The 15,028-nt window shown below is 41.2% G+C and overlaps 1 protein-coding gene across 2 annotated transcripts in view; it reads right to left on the bottom strand.

The window, feature by feature from the left end:
* The window catches only part of ano10a (anoctamin 10a), a 35,621-nt gene that overhangs the window by 16,177 nt on the left and 4,416 nt on the right, over positions 1 to 15,028 (bottom strand). For both annotated transcript variants that reach the window (XM_061049596.1, XM_061049597.1), the window contains 7 exons: positions 14,735 to 14,919; positions 13,903 to 14,287; positions 10,168 to 10,223; positions 9,977 to 10,051; positions 8,644 to 8,832; positions 8,310 to 8,501; positions 7,113 to 7,241 (listed from right to left, as the gene is read on the bottom strand). In XM_061049596.1, coding sequence (XP_060905579.1) covers positions 7,113 to 7,241; positions 8,310 to 8,501; positions 8,644 to 8,832; positions 9,977 to 10,051; positions 10,168 to 10,223; positions 13,903 to 14,287; positions 14,735 to 14,919 — 1,211 coding nt within the window. The remainder of the gene's footprint in view (positions 1 to 7,112; positions 7,242 to 8,309; positions 8,502 to 8,643; positions 8,833 to 9,976; positions 10,052 to 10,167; positions 10,224 to 13,902; positions 14,288 to 14,734; positions 14,920 to 15,028) is intronic.

Genomic DNA, 15,028 nt, shown 5'->3' on the forward strand with positions numbered 1-15,028 from the left:
TATTTATCTTCTACTCTAACACTAATTTCAGCCTCGGTCGTGTCAGCTGTTGTCTCTTTAAGGCCCAGCTTGCACTGCCCACTTTCTTTCCGATTGGCCAGCTCTGTGTAAAACTTCCAGTGGCTCGAAACCGCCTGGTTAAAACTCTCGTGTGATTAGCAGATCAAGCTGTTTAGCGCCCTCTTCAGACTTATCCTGGGATTACTCCAACATATGTTTGCCTCATCATCTGAGACGTTGCCCACGTTGAGCGCATCATAATTGGGAACAGCATGATAGCTCACCTGTAACAACGTTAAGTTAAACAGATCATTCTTAGCTTCACTCTACATTCCCCGCCTGGTGTTAGTACCTCATTAAAACCAGCCACTGGTTACAATAATGGAGGGAAAAACTAATTCTATAAACTGACTAAATTTTTTAGGATGAGATAAAAGTCACACGAACACGTCGGTGTAACATAAATTGTGGACTATCCTATATTTGAAAATCATGATCCATCCCTACTTTATAGTCCTCTTGACGAAATTTGTCCTGGACTCCAAGTGCTGCATACATTTAGCTGCATCCACGGTCGTTTCAATAAAACCACATGAGTCCACATGAAAACAGAGAAGCGCATCACCAATGAACCCACACAAACAAACAGCATATTGCATGTGTAATAGTTTTTTTGACATATAACTACATTGCTGCCTGTAGTCATTTTAAAGAATGCAGGTCTGAGGCACTTTAGTGTTGGTTTCGTCCATGTATTGCATACTCTTTATCACTCCTCCTATTTACACTTTAAACTTTAACTTAGACATGTCCACGCATACGTTGGTATGCACTGAGTTATAAGGAGTGTCTTCACGTCCCAGGCCACAGCAGGACGGATCACACACACAGCCACACACATAGAGAGAGGGTAATATCCAAACACATGCTGAGCTGCCCTCATTTTTCTCTCCGCTCACCAGAGCTGCAACCTCTCCCCTTCTCCTTATTCAGGTGAAGGGGGGGGGGCAGAGTATAAGTCACTCAGAGAAAAATCATCCCCAGGGCCTGTGCGCAGACTATGGCTATAAAAAGTCATGTTCATTTCTACTCCGCCCAGGAGACAGTCTGAAGGAGGCGAGGATGGATGAGAGGTGGCAGGCTCCCTGTTAGCACCAGAGTGCAGGACTCTCCTACGTCTACTTAGCTGAGGTTTAAATCAACAAGACTCAAAAGCTCTGCTCGCGGCTCCTAACAGTGTGGACATGAAACTTACACCGAACATTAAAAGCCCCATTGGAAGGAGTGTGTGTGTACATGTGTTAATCTTCAACAACATCCACATGTACACAGAGAAGCTTTTCACCTACACAAACGTGCTGCACGGTCTGAAGAGCAGAGTCGTCATCAAAATACTAATCCACCTCCGCTGTCAAAAGAAAGACACAGGAGGTCTTTCTTACCTGCTGCAATCAAACGTATAACACATGCAAACCTAACAGACACAGAGCTGGGCTAAATGTCTTCAGTACGACTAACTTGGCCTTTTTATTACATCCTTTTTCCTGTTGTAACATATCCAAAAATACTACTACTACTATTATTATGACTTTACATTTCTACATATTTCTAGAGCCTTATCCATCTTATATAATTCCAAGTCCTGTACATACGTCCTTATTGGTATTAATATGAATGTATATAAGTTGGGGCTGTCAAAGTCCATCGCAAAATTCATTCATTATTTTTAATTGAATGAATCGTGAGCCGATTCGTCCCATCTTCCTGCAGCCAGAGTGATGGAAATAAACGACACCACAGCACCTTTAAACGGCTCATTACACTTTAAAAAAAAAAAAAAACTCCAACAGCTCAGTTAATGAGTCCAAAGTAATATTCACCTGGTGACATCAAACATTTCACTCTTTTAACATTCCCCTAAGCTTTGGATCTGTAGTGAGGTCCCCTTTATTCACGGTTAAGTTAATGTTGCAACTTTTGATCTACTGGAAGAAGTTCCTAATACTCTTTCAAAAATAAAAGCAGGTTTTTATCCAAAACAATCTCAGCTTAAGACAGTATAAAATACAAAATAAAAGCGTACCAAAAAAGGGTTAAAATGTAGATTAATCGCAAACTATCTATTCTACTACTTTATACTGAACACACTACATATATTGTCATCAGCGACACCAGGATGTACATCTGAGTTTGTTAGCTTAAAGAAAACACATAATGGAAAATACCATTAACATGCTAACAGAATTAGCATCAGGATCATTTTAAATTCAAGTTTAAATATAGTTTCTTAAGTTCAAAGATACTGTGTTAATTTCTCTGCATCGCTACAACTGAATCACTGGTTGAACCTTCACAACAGGAACTTCTAAACTCCATTCAATCTGCAGAGTCACTTTGCACCTTTAAGAAAAAGCTAAAGACCCAGCTCTTTCATGAACACCCACGACCTTAACGATGATGATGACGATGGTTTTTGTTTGATAACGACGACTTATGAGATGGTTTCTATACTGATTGGAGCTCTGAAGAACAGACGTCAATGTTGTGCTTTGCCTCTGGTCACTTCCTGTCAGCACCTGTGTGTCCAATCAGACTCAAAGCTGATCGTTTGCTCTTACTCTTACTTATTGTTTAATTTCTTCTAGATCCTTGCTTGTGTTGTTTTTACTCTCTGATGCACGTCGCTTTGGATAAAAGCGTCTGATAAGTGAATTGTAGAATTGTAAAAATTGGTGGTCTGTGGGCTGAATGACTTGAGCCTAAATGATCAGCAAATCAAGGTGTAAATGAGCTCCATTACTTTTAGAGTGTAAATGAGTGACAGAGGACTGTGCTTGTAAAAAAAAAAAAATATGCCCATTCAAAGATATTGCATGTTTTTCTTGGGCTGTAACTATGAGGTTCGGTTGCTATTCCATCAAAATGTAAAACAATCTGTAAGTTTGTTGAAGAAACACCAGATCACCATGAAAAAAAACTATATGGGGTTTCTCTTATTATGTTGCTGAGATTGTCCACCAATCCCCAAAAAGCCACCAGTGACGACACAAGCGGTGAGCTGCTGTGGATAAAACACCAGTTCACTGTCATCAAACCTGTGGCTGTCACAGGGGAGTCTGTTGACGGTCTTTTATTAAGGCCTTCAGGGAGTCTGCTACTAAATGAGGATCAGCTTAAACTCACTTTGTTGATTATAATTACTCCTTTAATAACCATTCATCTCTCTGCCTTACAGCGCAAACAGTCGGTAATTAAACGCTCATAATAATAAATGTTTGTAGGACGGAGGAACCAGGGACAAAATAAAGAACCGTCTATATCTCTCACCTAACACTCCCACCGAAGGGAGGTTTAATCAGATGATCCTGTTGGCTGCTGAAGCAAAAAGAAATATCACACTGTGAGCATCTTTCCCACGATCGGAACAGGAGTTTTATCATTCAGCTGTGTGTGAGCAGACCGCACGTTCAATCAGCCATGCAGACGATCAATATGACCCAGTTTCTGCCTCAGCATCAGCAGAGACCCACCGCACACAGAGAGGTACAGTACAGCTTTATGGAGCATGTTTTACAGTCTGAGACAATAACTGGATGGTTAGAGCAGTCATCCCTCAGGAGCTTGTTAAAGCAACACAAACATGCTCGAGTGTTTTTTTTTTTTCTCCATGAATGTCCTAAAGAAGCCTCTCTGCACAGCATCACCCCCCCTGTATTCAGCACAGCTTCTCCTCCTGCTGTTATTTTGAGCTTTTTCTCTGGAGGCATGATGCGTATATGTGTGTGTGTTTGTTTGCAGTGTTTTTGTCTGCGTTCATTCCGGGTGAATAGAACACAGAGGAAAGGATGACGCTAATGTTAATAGAGGTGTGTGTACTCGGGGAGAGGAAGAATCTGGAGGGGAATTGTTGGATTTAACGCAGACACAAAAGCTCAAACAATGATGTGCTGACATGTACACACAGCAAAAAAAAATAAAGAAATCACTCTCGCACACTCACTTATGCACACAAAATCTCTCACACCCTCCCATAGTCTCTCTCTCTCTCTCTCTTTCCCCCTTGCCTCTCAGTCCATCTCCATTAGTCGCTGTTCTCTGTGAATCTAGTTTGGACTCTAGCTCCATCTAGTGAGTAAAAATCCTCATCAGCCCCTTCGAGTGTGTGATTCAGGATCCCTATCCCAATGCCCCCCCCCCACCCCCAAGGCCGAAGTACTGAACCCCCACACTTTAAGGGCATCAGGCATGCAGTGCGTGAATCTGTGTGGACTCGAGATTGGTATAAAAAAGAAAAGAAAAGAAGAATGGGAAACACTATCAGGACATCACACGTTGCCATGAAACAAGATGAGACATTAAAAAAAAACAATTAAAAAAAAAGGGCAACCTCCAGTGTGCATTTGTATTTCCTTCATCACAGAGTTTATCTATTCACGCAAACTATTAAATCAGAAAAAAATATATATACTTTTGAAAAACACAAGCAACTCTTCAAATGGGCTCTAAACCAGTTGTTGCCGACCCATTTTACTTCGTGCCCCCCTGCCATTCTTGAATATAATTAAAGCGTGGACCCGAAAGGACCTAATCGGGAACATAAAGATGCATGGCTGGCAAAAATCCAGACCACTTTTCAATAGTTTTCACTGATAAAACCCAAACAGAATAGGTCTACACACATTTGTTCTTACCAAAAGACCTTTGTATAAATGATCCAATAAGTGTTTTATCATGACCGCACCCCCCCTGAGAACTTTGGCGCCATCCCAAAGGCAATGCCCTTAATGACATTTAAAGTGATAAACTACATATTTTGTCACTTAAACATATTTTAAAGATTAACAAATCACATGCATGCTTGTTTTGTTTTCATTTATTTTTTTAGGCAAAATCATTTTTTAATTAATCACTTTTTGTTAACATTTAGCGAAGCTGAACAATGATGTCCTTCACAACACCAAGCTGGCAATAAACTCCCGGCTATCTCCCACGGGAAATGCGGCACTAATGCTGACTCACTCTTAATTTGCTGTTGTAAACTCTGCATCAAAGCTCTCACACAAATCACACTTTTGATGACTTAACATTGAGACGGCACTAAGCACTCACGTGTCCCAAAAATCTGCAAAGCCGTCGTCACATTTACACGACTAAAAAAAGTAAACTTTTCAGACAGGCGGCTCTGGAGTTGTTTATTCACATGTATGCACCTCAAAGAGCGAGGCTGCTTCTGTGTGACGGGAGGTGGAGGGTTCTCATGAGGAAAGGACAAGACATCAAAAGAAAAACGTGGAAATGGTGGACAAGACAATATGATGACAATTCAGCCTTTATATCAATGCTATGAGCAGCGCAACATATTCACAGTGTGAAGGAAAGAGCAAAGCAGCAAAACATAAAACATAATGAAGCGTGCCAGCCCACTTGAGGTGAATATTTTCCTGCTGTGTTTTCACATCGTAACATTTATGAAGGGGCTGGCAGGGAAAAGTGCAGTTTCAGGAGTTTTGTGCGTACTGTATGTGAACAGAGCTCGAGTCTGTGAGTGTGGAAATTGGAAACTAGCCACTGTACATCAAGAAGCAGGGCTGCACCTCCGGGTTTTATCTATAAGGCCCTGTGTACCAATGGTACGCCTACAGACTAGTGTTGAAGTCAAGACCACACTAATCAAGACCAAGACATACCCGAGACCAGAGTGCTCCAAGAACATAAATATAACTGAAAATCATCGTCTTGTGTTCAGCAGGCGTGTCCCTCGCTTAGACCGTAACACCAGAAAGGCTGCGGACGCAACCGGGGGACAAAAACCAAACTATATGAATTGAAGATATTCGTTCATTTAGAAAGAGCCATTTTCCTTCTTATGACAGTGATGACGTGGGGAAAATAGCCGATCAGTGGTGGTCTTGACCGGACTTGATTTAAAATCTGGAGTCTGCCCAGGCTGAGTAAAAATGCTTTTTAGTCCAAGACCAGACTGAGACCTTCAAAAAAGAGGTCCCGAGACCGGTCTTGAGACCAAGACTGATTTTGAATACTACAACACTTCTACAGACGTTTCATTCTCCCTCATTCACACTGTCCTCTCAAGGTGTAGTCACATTTTGTCCATTTCACTGAGGAGCGGACTGAGATGTATTCACACCTTCACACTCAGGGTCTAACATGTTTCGATGTCATGCTGCATCTGTTCAGACAGGACGACTTTTACCAAAGCTTTTAAATTGAACAAATGTAGATGGACTTGTAAAGTGCTTTTGTAGACTTATGACTCCTCAAAGCACTACATGTCACATTCAACCGTTCACCACTCCAAACTCGCGTGCACAAGACTAGCCGAGTAGAGCAGAAACCGCGGCAGACAATGCAGCGATCACCATGTAACACTGGTAAATAATGGTTCACTCTGCTATACTGTAGCTAATCTGCATCACTCTCTGCATTTTTACCCAGTCTTGTCTCGGTCTCAGGCTGGGCGGACTCCAGATTTTAAATCAAGACCACTGATCACTGACAGGCTATTGTTCCATGTCATTACTGTGATTAGAAGAAAAAAACGCCCTCTATAAAAGAACAACTAACTCATTCATTATTTGATTTTTATCCTCCGATTACGATCACAAATTTCCCCGTGTCGCTGTCTAAGGGAGTGACACGCCCCCAGCACTCAAGTTGATGATTTTTCAGAGATATTTATGGCCTTGGTCTTGTCTCGGTCTCGGAACACTCTGGCCTCGGTTAGTTTGGTCTTGACTACAACACTATAATATCCCTACAGAGATAAGTGTCAGTGTTGAACAGTTGTGTGAATAAATCCTGTCTGACTAGGGACCATATGTTTCCCCATGTGGCTGTATACCCTTGTATCATTGTTGATCCAGTGGTTGTAATGCAGCACAATAAAAGGGAAGACAAAGTGCAATACGAGTAGATAACAATCAAAAACAGTACGTTTTTTGGTCCTTGATTGCCTCCTGTAACGATCCTGCAGTACGCAACATTGAAGTATTACTGATATACAGCCAAACCTCCACTGTGATGTGCATAGAATGAAACTATTGGGCTCACGCATGAGAGTGTGTTTGTGTATGTGTGTATGCATCGATTACCTCAACAGCGACTGTCCAGAATATAAGCTGCTGATCTGAATCCTGGAAGTAGGCCTTGACTTGTGGAGACATGCCGATCAGCGAACAGTTGGTGACCACGGCGATCATACTCATGGCCTCAAAGGCGAGCTGGACAGGGGACACAAAGAGACGTAGCGGTCAGTGACTTTTTTTTTTTTTTATAGAGTTATCGATCCTTGATCTTAATCGAATGTCACTAATAATAAAAGTAAAGAACCAGAGTATAGATACGAGAAAGAGGATTTTGGACCTCTGGATGTTATTAACAGTGTACTCTGATGACAAATAAGATGGAGTTGGTAACAACAGATGATATGCGCGTCATTTTTTTTTATCTTAAGTTGTTCTATTACATTTTAAAGTTTGCTTTGGTCTGCACTTTTAAAGTCACTGATCATTTTTCAAACCTTTATGTAAAAAAAAAAAAACAAATTACTGCAACCTTTGTGTCTGTGTTTGTGTCAATGTACTTGTGCCCTAATGAAGCCCTCAGTGAAGACATCCCTCATCCCAATCATGCCCCATGCCCTACTGATAAGTTACATAACCCAACCTATGGCCCTCAGTTGCCACCAAAACATCGACACCTTCAACAGACACAGGCTGTGTTGATGCGAGCTCCGGGTAGTGACAATGCCGATGTGACCTCCCCTACCACATGGGTAGGATTTATCGGTAAAAACTTGTTTTATCCATAAAATTGGCCAGAGGAAGTCAACATGCTCTTTTTTCTCTCTTCTGTTCTTGCGCTGTCTTAATTGCACAATCATATTGTCGACACTTATCAAAATACATTGGAATCTAATTGTTGCTAAAGTACTTTTGCAAGTTAGACAGTGTGAAGGAGTTTGCGTGCAATTTTTATTTATAAGAAAAATAAAATAACCCATATTGGATGCCTTCTATTTTTATCGCTGTGGTATCGATGTCATTTAAATTTGACCAGGAACATATAATCCAAATAAATCTACTCTTCCCCTCTGTGATCATCTTTAAGCATCTTAAGATGACACACCGTTTCCTTTAACTCCTCCTTCTTCCTTGTGCGTCCTTCTTGCCTCCTTGCCTCCTTCACTCACGTCTCAGCTTGGCCGGACTGAGTCACAGGTGCGGGAGGTTCATTCATTTAGAAACTACAAATTGATAAAAACGGGACGAGACCTTTGTTTGTCTCACCTGCCAGACTCCTATATTTGCTGCCGGGTCAGCGAAGGGTCGTTTGAACACAGAGCACATCTTGAAGGCATCGGAGTAAACCTCTGTGATGTTGTTCAACACCACCAGGACGGCAGCCAGAGGGTAGACGCAGGAGAACAGACTGACGTAACCAAACAGCAGGAACAGCTCCAAGTAATCATCGAATGTGCCCTGAGAGAAGAAGAGGCGACAGATCAAAACACACACAAATGGAGACATGACACTCCTGTGTAAGTAAGAAAGTCTCGTTTGGCAAAATCCTGAACAGATTTTTGTTTGTCCTTATCGAAGTGAAGAGACCCCCAGCACCCACCAGGTATGTGCTCATGTCGGCCTCCAGTCGGACCTGCTCGATCAGAGGCAGCTGTTTCTCGTCCAGAGTGTTTCTCTTCTGGGCTTTGCGGGTCATCTTCTTGTTGCGCCTCCTCTGGAGCCAGTAGGGCAGGAAGGCCTCCATGAACTGATTCAAGATCTGACTGGTGATCAACAGAGTGGCCAGACTCTGGACAAAGGATGGAACGAGAGATGAAAAATAAAGCAAGGGAGAAGGTTGGTTAAATGGAAAATGACAGTGAATAAGAGAAGAGAAAGAAAAAAAATCCACAAAGAAAGATAGGTAGGAATGGAGGAAGAGGGGTGATAGAATAATTCAGGTACTTTTCACTGACCCCCTAATATTGTTTTTTCATAAATTACCTCACAACATGTGTGTGTGTGTCTTCACAAGAAAGTTTGAATGGCCAATCATGTGGGTGCAGGCTAAAGCAATATACAGAAACTATTCCAAAATATTTTTAACCTAAAAATAGGTTTAAAAAATATCTTGTATTGGTCCAACTATAAGAAGGGGTTGTTTTCCCTTAAGTACTTTGGAAATAATATAGCCTCCATATAGGGGGCGTGACTTGACCACTAGGCCAGTGGTTCTCAAACATTTCACAATGAGTACTACCACATCAAATATTTGTACTCTCTAAATACAACCATTATGGCCAACATTGAAATACAGTAGCGTACTGTAGGGCTATTTATCTACATATACAGTTTACACAGGAGGCCATTTTATTCCTGATATGCATATTATTTATTATTGACCACACACCACGCACTGCAGGGGGGGTTGCTGTATAATCAGGGTCGTCTTATATTTGGACCAATAAGGTTTATGTATTACAAAACTCCATATCTTAGCAAAGTGATTTGTAAAATGTGAATCAAATGTGAGTATACCTAAATTAAGCCCCATGCACCTGAAAAGTCCAGAAAAACTTTTTTTTTTTCAAGACATTAAAAGCAAAGAAAAAGGTCTGAATTGCTTGTGTTGAGTTTTTTTGAAATGTTGCCAATGCAGCAAGCAAAAAGTACTTGTTACATTTTTTTAAGCTTCTTGAAATGACATAATAATCCTACCTTCAAAGGCCTTTTTTTTTGCTCGTATTGTCTTGAAACAGGATGTTTATCTAGACTTGTCAGGTCTACAGGATGTCGCTTCTATTCAGTGGAATCAGATATTTTCAACTTGGAATTGGACAAATCCACTTGCTAAGATATGAGTTTTTGCAGTGTTTATTTGGGATCAAAGACTTTAATAAAATACATAAATTCTGCCTTTTTTTAAATAAGTGTGGGAAATCAAACGGGCCTACCTGTCTGAGCAACGCCATGTCATGCATGACAAAGGCGATGTAGAACAGCGAGGCGAAACAGTTGAAGAAGTTGAACTGTGGGTAAAAAAATAGAGACAAGTAATGACACATGACTTGAAACGCTTCCCTCTGATCATTGAAGGGAGAGATTGTTGCTGTAACAGAAACATTTAAATGACATTTATACTCACTACTAAAACTTTTAGGACCAAGTGATTCTGATATGACGACTCCAGCCTGTGATTCTCTAAAAAAACACAGAGGAGAGAACAGATGAGGAGGATATTACCAATGTAGCTGCAGCGTTTTCCATTCTAACCACATTTTGTAAAATACATTCAAGTCTACAGTCCAACACAAGCAAACTGCATTCAACTCTGTATTCATGTAGTTCATTCATGTAAAATTCTGACTCCTCAAGGCAGTCCTCAAGGCCCCTAACCAAGTCCAGTTGCCTTTTTTCATCAAGACTTGAGCAAAGTGTTTTAGAGAGGTTTTGACACAATCAAAGTCATTGAAGATGTTTAGGGGTGGCTGTGTCTCAGTTGGCAGAGTCGGTTGTCTCTCATCAGGAAGGTTGTGGGTTCAATCCCCATCTCCTGAAGCCACGTGTCCCTGGGCAAGTCACTTAACCCCGAATTGTTCCCGCTGCTTCGTCGGTGGAGTATGAGTGTTCATGAATGGCATAAGTTACTTCTAATGGACACTTGTAAAAGTGCTTTGAGTAGTCAGAAGACTAGAAAAACGCTAAACAAGCTCAAGTCCATAACAATCCTGTCAGACAGAACAGCAAACTGTGTTTCCTTAGCATTAAGAGTTTTAGTTGATCATTCTATTGTAAACTTTTTAAAAAATCTTCTGAGAGAGAGACGGGAGAGAGGTAATGCAGACGAGCGAGAGGGAGCTTACGCATAGGGGTGGAGAAACAAAAACATCACTTGCTGGTTGGTCCTAATGTAAGTCAGTTCATCAGTGTGAAGTGTGTGAACAACACTGCTGACTACAGTCTCTATAAACAGATTCATGCTGACTCACATAAACAGCTCCAGCTTCTTTAGTGCTCACTGATAAGCACTCATCTGCTCGTCACATGAATAAAACAAATGTATTCCCTATATATATATATAAAGATAACAGGTCCAACTTTTCTGTTTTACAATCGTTTCTTTCAGCTCACTGTTGAACAGCCACGTCTTTTAATCCCCACTCATCCAGTGTGTAGCACAGTTCTGTTGTAGAAGTATAGTACCTCTGAGACCCCCGCGGTGTCTTAAAGTTAGATGTTTTCTCAGACTTGTTTTCACAGGAAGAGCAGTTCTCATCGTGACTGGTAAAATGACTGAGATGTATAAATGACAAACACTTGCTCTATGGGCTGAAACTTTCAAGTAGTGTGTTAGTACTCGAAATCGGTATTGGTTTCAAGACCGGTCTCGAGACCACTTTTTGAAGGTCTCGGAATCTAAAGCATTTTCAACCGGCTTTGTCTCGTTCTCAGACTGGGCAGACCCCGAAGACAACCACTGATAGGCTACTTTCCAAGTCATTACTGTGATTCAATTAAAATGCCCTTTTCTAAAAGAATGAATAACTTCAATTGGTTTGTAGTTGGATTTTTATCCCCCGGTTACGACCACAACCTTCCCGGTGTTACGGTGACACACTTCCTGAACACAACATGATGGTTTATCAGTGATATTTATGGTCTTGGTCTTGTCTCGGTCTTTCCCTGTCTTGGTCTCAACTCAGTCTCTATCTCTAAATGTCTTGGTCTTGTCTCTGTCTCGGAGCACTCTGGTCTTATGTCTTGGTCTCCGTTAGTGTGGTCTTGACTACAACACTACAATCAAGTTACGTCACTGAAGGTATGTTTTTCTTTTGACAGGTGATTGGACTCATTACTACAGTCACAGTCACCACATAGCTTTAGTCAAATCCAGGTTTACTTTGCATTCGCACCCTGAAGCTCACTGTAGATGGCATTAAGAGGATGAAGGTTTACTCTAAAGGTCCTGTAAAGCAGGTTTTTACATTTAGTAGAGCACTTCACAGTTTGAGGGTAGTTTGAGCTGGAGGCTTAAAAAGTCACCAGATGTGAATTCAAATATTTAGAGTTGTCTCCGCCAAACAGGTACAACGAAATTTACATAATTTACAAGATAATCCAGGATACATCAGTCAAGGACAGACCGTGTATGCACACATTGACCTGGAAAAAAGTCGAATGACTTCAAAATATATATGTCATTGGAAAGCAATCATTCCCATTCCCACTAAGTCTGATTGCCACATTCGATATCGATATAAAAAACTGTGACTAGCACAGTGTCTGTTGGGGAGAGGTCGCTTTATTCTTTATTCTCTTTTTGGTACCGCTTGTTTAAAAAGGATACAATCTCTGTTAATATATTTATCGATAGTATCAGAAAGTGCTGAACTACTACTTAGGGTTAATACTAATACTGCTTTAAAAAATGTTTTATACCAAAGCTGCCACAGGCTAAAAAAATAAAAATTGCACAACTACATTGGCAACCTTTCCAAATGTGGTCAGTGTGGCGTATTTTGCCTGAAATCTTTGGTAATTAAAAGCTAGAATTTACCACAGACTGTAAGTAGTAGTGGTCGAAGCCTGAGCGACGTCACCCGTTGATTACTGCAGGGGGCTTAGGAAGCCCGACGATGGGGGTTGCCATGCTTGCAGTGCTGTCTCAACCTAACTTTGAGTCAACCTAACTACAGGCAAAGAGCTGGAGATAAGGCGAGTTGTAAGCCTCCTGACAAACAGCTAGACCACGACCGCCGTCGGTGAGGGCTGATTGCTCGGCATTCATTCAAACATCTCCACCTTTGACCCTCTCATTTAGTTCAAATATTGCACTGATGCTGGTCTGCAACTTAACGTCGTTTTCATCATTTTAAACAAATCATTGATAATTATCATTGTTATCTTAAACTTTCACATCTAGCAATTAAAGGCATGACAATCAAAATCAAGGGCTTAAGGGTGACATGTCCAAATAGTTTTCTTCTAAAATCCTCTTAACCAAAAACAAAGTTGGGATGTTGGGTAAAATGAAACATGAAATTCTACATGAAGCAAGGATTTTTAGAACATTCCACTCTCATCATCACGCTTACAGAGTGTTGTTAGAAGACGAAGTGATGCAACAGAAGGGGTAAACATGAGCCTGTCCCAACTTTCTGCGAAACATGTTCAAATTCAAAATGAGCACACAATTTCCAAAAACAGAAAAAATGTCTCCGTTTCAGCTTTGGATATGATTTGTTGTCTTTGTGCTATTTTCACTCCGATATGTGGGCTTTCATCACGTTCTTTTTTCATTTTAATTTTAACCCATCATCCCAACTTTTTTTTGGTAAAGGGGGTTCTAGAAGAAAACTAGACCAGTGCGACAGAGACACATGGCACAATAAATTAAGCGGCATCAGCACTGCCAGCAGGGGGCCAGCGCCATGTACCACTCATACTGTATTTTACTCCAGAATCGCCAATCTTCCACCACCATAATTCATATGTACATTAGTCCCAGTTGACTTGCTTTACTGCCTTAAATGTGTACTTTATTTCTTTGTTGACAACGTGAGTAAACATATTAAATGATTAAATATGTTTATATTGTCCTTTTTTTCATGTAGGCTATGTTGAACGTCTAATTGTCTGGTATCTCTGTGATGACTGTAAAGTCGTTTCACATACATTCCATTTCAGATGATACAGCAGCAATCCCACCAAAAAAAAACTAAACTTTATGATGAAGAAATTCCATCACTTGATAACATTTGAATTCCTTGAAGTTAAATTCCAAAGCTGCTTTTTTTTTTTAAGCTTTAAGCTGATTGTTATATGTTTCTGATTGTCTTCATGCATAGGTTCTTATGATATAACAATCACTGCTACTCACCCCACTCGGTGAGGAACTCAGCAGCGTATCTGTAGATGAGGTTCAGAATCTCGATGACCACGGCGTAGATGATGCTGGGGATATACAAGAGAACTTCGGTCCAGAATGTGGGCTCCTCAGCGTGGACCGACAGCGCCCACCCTTCCATCAGAAAGTAGATCATCATGATGTAGAGGGAGGCGTAGAGGCAGAGCAGGACGAAGGGCACCGACACAAGGTAGACTCTCAGCTGCCTCTTGACGTTTGGGTAGACCGGCTCCTCGCGGCCCGTCACAGGATTGAACCCCAGGACGCCGTGGAAACCGGGCCGGGGCTCTTCAAAGGCCTTCTTCCTGCTCAGCGTGCCCCATCGGTAGGCTAGTGAGGCGCTGCAACGCTTCCAAAACTGGGGAAGGAAAAGATTCAAGTACTCAAATAGAGTTTTTATTTTGGTATGACTGGAGCTACCATATATCATACTCCTTTGCTGCACTATTTGTTAGAAACTGATTACACTCCATAACTTATGATGGTCTAAAAACACAGCGTCGTTAAACAAAATCTGAAATCATTTGCTCGTTCAGTGCAGATCGCCATGACGATTATTTGGAGGACTGAAAACATCTCCCTCCACTCAATATATGAGCAGTCTGTTCTTAGGAAAGCATAGAGTGTAAAGCTTCTAGAGCTACTTGTCAGTGCCAGACAGATGTTCATGTACAAGATATTCTTGATATTGATATAAAACCCAGAGGCCTCTGCAGATAAATTCTTCATAATGGGTCATGGGTCAAACTTTTTTTTTTACTCGTGTTTTGTAAGAATTGGAAGCAGGTCGAGAAACCGTTCATACCTCCAGGATAACAGTGCACCACACCAAGTTGAACGCAGCGAAGATGACATATTTATCGTAGTCCTCCCAGTCGAACAGGTAGTAAGGCACTCCGATGAGAGCCATAGGCATCAGGGCGAAGGTGAAGTACTCCAGGAAGCCAAAGTAGAGGGCCTGACCCTCCCCGTAGTAGTGTCGGATTTCATCTGGTGGAGAAGGAAGTAGTGGGTAGATGATGCATACATGAAAACTTTATTACACAACACCATTTCCAAAAAAGTTGGGACAGTGTTTAAGATGTTAATGAAAACAGAA

Source organism: Labrus mixtus, chromosome 11, assembly GCF_963584025.1.
Source record: "Labrus mixtus chromosome 11, fLabMix1.1, whole genome shotgun sequence".
NCBI lineage: Eukaryota > Metazoa > Chordata > Actinopteri > Labriformes > Labridae > Labrus > Labrus mixtus.